Genomic DNA, 3,595 nt, shown 5'->3' on the forward strand with positions numbered 1-3,595 from the left:
GTGCCCGGAAGGCCTGATAAGTATTTGTGAATTTGTCATGATGCTTGTGGTCTTGAAGCAACGTCTGAACTCTTTCCAATGGAGTGAAAATGGCTTCTGTTGTCCCTGCCAGGATTGCCGCCACACCCCGGGTCGCAAACTCGGGAGCACTGACGTGCTTATGGAGAAGGCAAGATAAATCCTCGTACAGACCAAACATAAGCGCCAGGGTAGTTGTTTTCTGCATTAATGGGGGAAGGATTCCACGATACAAGTTTCGAAATCCATCCCTCCTCAACTGAAGCACTGCATCCCGGGTTTTGATCCCATAAAGCTGCTGCCGAAAGAGGACCTTCTGAATGGGAAATGTGACTGCTATATTGGTGAAAGCTGCGCAGCAGCCGCACAAGTAATGCTTCATTTCACCAACACTAGTGATGTGAGGCGATATGTCTTGTTTTGAAGATGTTAGGATTGGTGGCCTCTTTTCATGAGCTTCTGAACCCATCATGTTGCTTCCAATCTCTGCTGTTCATGAAGGATTTTTTAAACCTGTGACACCAGCTGATCCTTGCATTGTAGGGAATGACAGATGTTTGGTAACTTTCTCAATTTCTTCCATTGCTACTGGTTTGTTAGATTCCCTCTTCTGGAGTTAATTCTGATACCTGGATTTCCATGGCCGCAGGCGCCGGCGCACGCCCATACCTCCCGCCCGCAGGACGGCCCGCGAGCCAGCCCACCTACATGGTCTTACTACACTGATCAGACTCACAGTGATCCTCCTATTTTCAGCCTCCCAAGCACTGGGATTACAGGCATGTGCCACCATGTTCAGTTTGTCACCATCTCAGTGTGCCCTGGGGGCAGGGCCAGCAGTGTTTTTCAATTTTTATTTTTATTTTTATTTTATTTTTGTGGAACCAGGGACTGAACTCAGGCCCTTGCACTTGCCAGGCAAGCACTTATTCTGCTGAGCTATCTCCCTGGCCCCTGTTTTTCAAGTTTTAAAATGAAGAAAATGTATTACCTGTGCATAAGAATATTGTGTTGCTTACCTTTCTCTCATTGCTGAGACAGCATACCCAGCACCCAAAGTTAAGGAAGGAGAGTTTTGGGTTTTCTTCTATTGCTTTATCACTCATGTCTGAGCCCCAGAAAACATATGGATCAGGCTTTTTTTTTTTTTTTTGTCTTTTTTGAGACAGGGTCTTGCTATGCAGTTCAGGCTGTCCTTGAGCTCACTTGTATTCCAGGCTGGTCTCAAACTCACAATGATCCTCCTGACTCAGCCTTCAGAGTGCTGGGATTGCAGACATGCTCCATGGCTAAATGGCTCAGTTTTGAAAAATAGTCCCAAGCACAGACCCAGCTGTGTGTGGAAAGGCTGAGGTTGCCCACTGAAGGAAGGCTCTGGGGGAAGGACAGCCAGCGGAGTCTCTGCACCCAGCCTGCAGCCTCTTTCCTTCATTTCTCAAGGTGGAAGTTTCACAGGCTGGTTTTCTAGTTATAAGGATTGTACTCTAAATTTTTTCATAAGTTACACATTGCGCGGACCAGATAGCTCAGGGATGGTGAGATAGCTCAGCAGACTAAAGTATGTGCTTAGGCAGGTGCAGCGACCGAGGTTCGACCCCCAGAGTGCCATGCCGGCCCCACCCACGGGGCATGCTGAGATGGTGACTGAGATTGAACATGGTGGCACATACCTGTAATCCCAATGCTTGGGAGGCTGAAAACAGGAGGATCACTATGAGTCCAAGCTGTGTAGTGAGACCCTGTAGACCCTGTACTAAATACATTAGAAAGTTACACATTATCCCACAGCTTTTGATATGTTGTGTTTTCATTTTTATTTGACTCAGAATGTTTGATTTTTAAAAAAACTTTGAGTCATGTATTATTTACAAATGAGCCATTTAATTTTTAAATAATTTTCGGGTAATCCAATATCTAGATTTTCCAGATTTTTGTGTTATGAATTTTTTATTTAATTCTACTGTGGTTGGGGGGTAAACATGCTTTGTATCATTTCAGCCTTGTAAGTTTGGTATGGTTTATCTTATAGCCCACACTATGGTCTGTCTTATTGCATATTTAAAAAAAATTTTTTTTAACATTTATTTAGTGTGTGTGTGTGTGTGTGTGTGTGTGGCCAGCTCAGCCCACCAGGGGGCGCGGCTGGCTGGTATGTGGTGCTGGGGGATCGAACCGCGGTCCCTGAGCTTTGCCAAGCTTGTTCCAAGTAGGTGCTTTAGACCACTGAGCCATCTCTCCAGCCCCTGCATATTTTATATGCACCTGAGAAGAGTATATTTTGTTGTTAGGGAATGCTACAGCTGTCAGTAAGATGTACCTAGCTGATAATATTGTGCAGTTTCTACATATGTACAGATTTTTTGCCTACTTGAGCTATCAATTACTGGAGGAAAAGTATAACTATTCAAAGATAATTGTAGATCTGTCTGCTTCTTCCTTTCTCCATTCTTTGTATGTTTCCTCTTACACCTGCAGGGCTTTAGTCAGGTGCCCCAGTATTTCCCCCTGATGAGCTAGACACCTTGTCATTATGTGTTGTTCTTTCTCCTCTCTTTGACTTCCTCAGTTCTGAAGTCTGTTTGTTCTTAATCCAACCTGGCTTTCTTTGGATTAGTGTTTGACTGCTCTGTACATGGTATCTTTTCTACTTCTATGTGTGTTCCAGTGTAGCTTTTGGTTTGTGTTTCCCTCATGATGAGTGAATAGCTGCGTATATTTAAGCATATTTATCTTTTGTGAGAATTGTCAACTTGCGCCATGAGCCTATTTTTTCAGATTTTTAATTTTTTGTTATTTCAATTTTTAAAAATAAGTATTAGGGGTGAGTGGTTGAGGTCATGTTACATTGCCCAGAGTGTCCTTGAATTTATCCTCCTGCCTCAGCCTCCCCAGTAGCTGGGATTACAGGAATGTACCACCATGCTGAAATGTTCCATTTTTAAGAATCCTTTATATAGAAGGAAGAGTAGTCCTTTAACTGGTAAGCATCATAATATTTTCCCCCTTGTTTTACTGTTTCATTTTAACTTTGCTTATGGTGCTGTGCATATTTTATTCCCTTGATAAAGTTTTTATTTACTTACCTAATATAGTCACATTTATCCCTCTTTTTGCACTTGGATTCTGAGTCAGGTACAGAACCTTCTTTACTCTAACCCAAGGGCACATATTCCAAACATGATGCAAGGTTGCCTGGGTTGGTATTTTTTACCTATATCCTGGTTAAGGAGGAATTCAACCATGTTTTCTTTTAGTATCTTTCTGGTTTCTTAGATCTGTGATTCATTGAGGATTCACGCTCATGAATGATGATTCATATCATGAATGATATGAGTCTAGTTGATTTGTCTCAAATGACAAGCCAGTTGTCTTAGTGCCGTATTTGGAAAAGTCTCTTTTGCTCTAGTGATTTGAGACCCCGTGTTGATTCCAAGGGCTGTCCACGTCCATGAGGGTGAACTCTTCTATCTTTATTCATCTTCCTCATTAATCTGACTCTACCCATGACCAGAAGACATTGCTCTAATTTGAGAGGCTGTGGAGTGTTTGTTAATATTTGCCAGAGCTAGTCTTCCAT

The 3,595-nt window shown here is 42.6% G+C and overlaps 1 protein-coding gene across 1 annotated transcript; it reads right to left on the reverse strand.

The window, feature by feature from the left end:
- Nucleotides 1–4: 4 nt before the first annotated feature.
- On the reverse strand, nt 5–686 carry LOC101582365 (solute carrier family 25 member 51-like; the record flags this gene model as incomplete). The annotated part of the gene is made up of 1 exon (XM_004640847.2): nt 5–686. A coding segment is annotated over exon 1 (486 nt), but the record flags the coding sequence as incomplete, so codon positions are not given.
- Nucleotides 687–3,595: the final 2,909 nt, after the last annotated feature.

This window comes from Octodon degus, unplaced genomic scaffold (genome assembly GCF_000260255.1).
Source record: "Octodon degus isolate 3935 unplaced genomic scaffold, OctDeg1.0 scaffold00127, whole genome shotgun sequence".
Classification (NCBI taxonomy): domain Eukaryota; kingdom Metazoa; phylum Chordata; class Mammalia; order Rodentia; family Octodontidae; genus Octodon; species Octodon degus.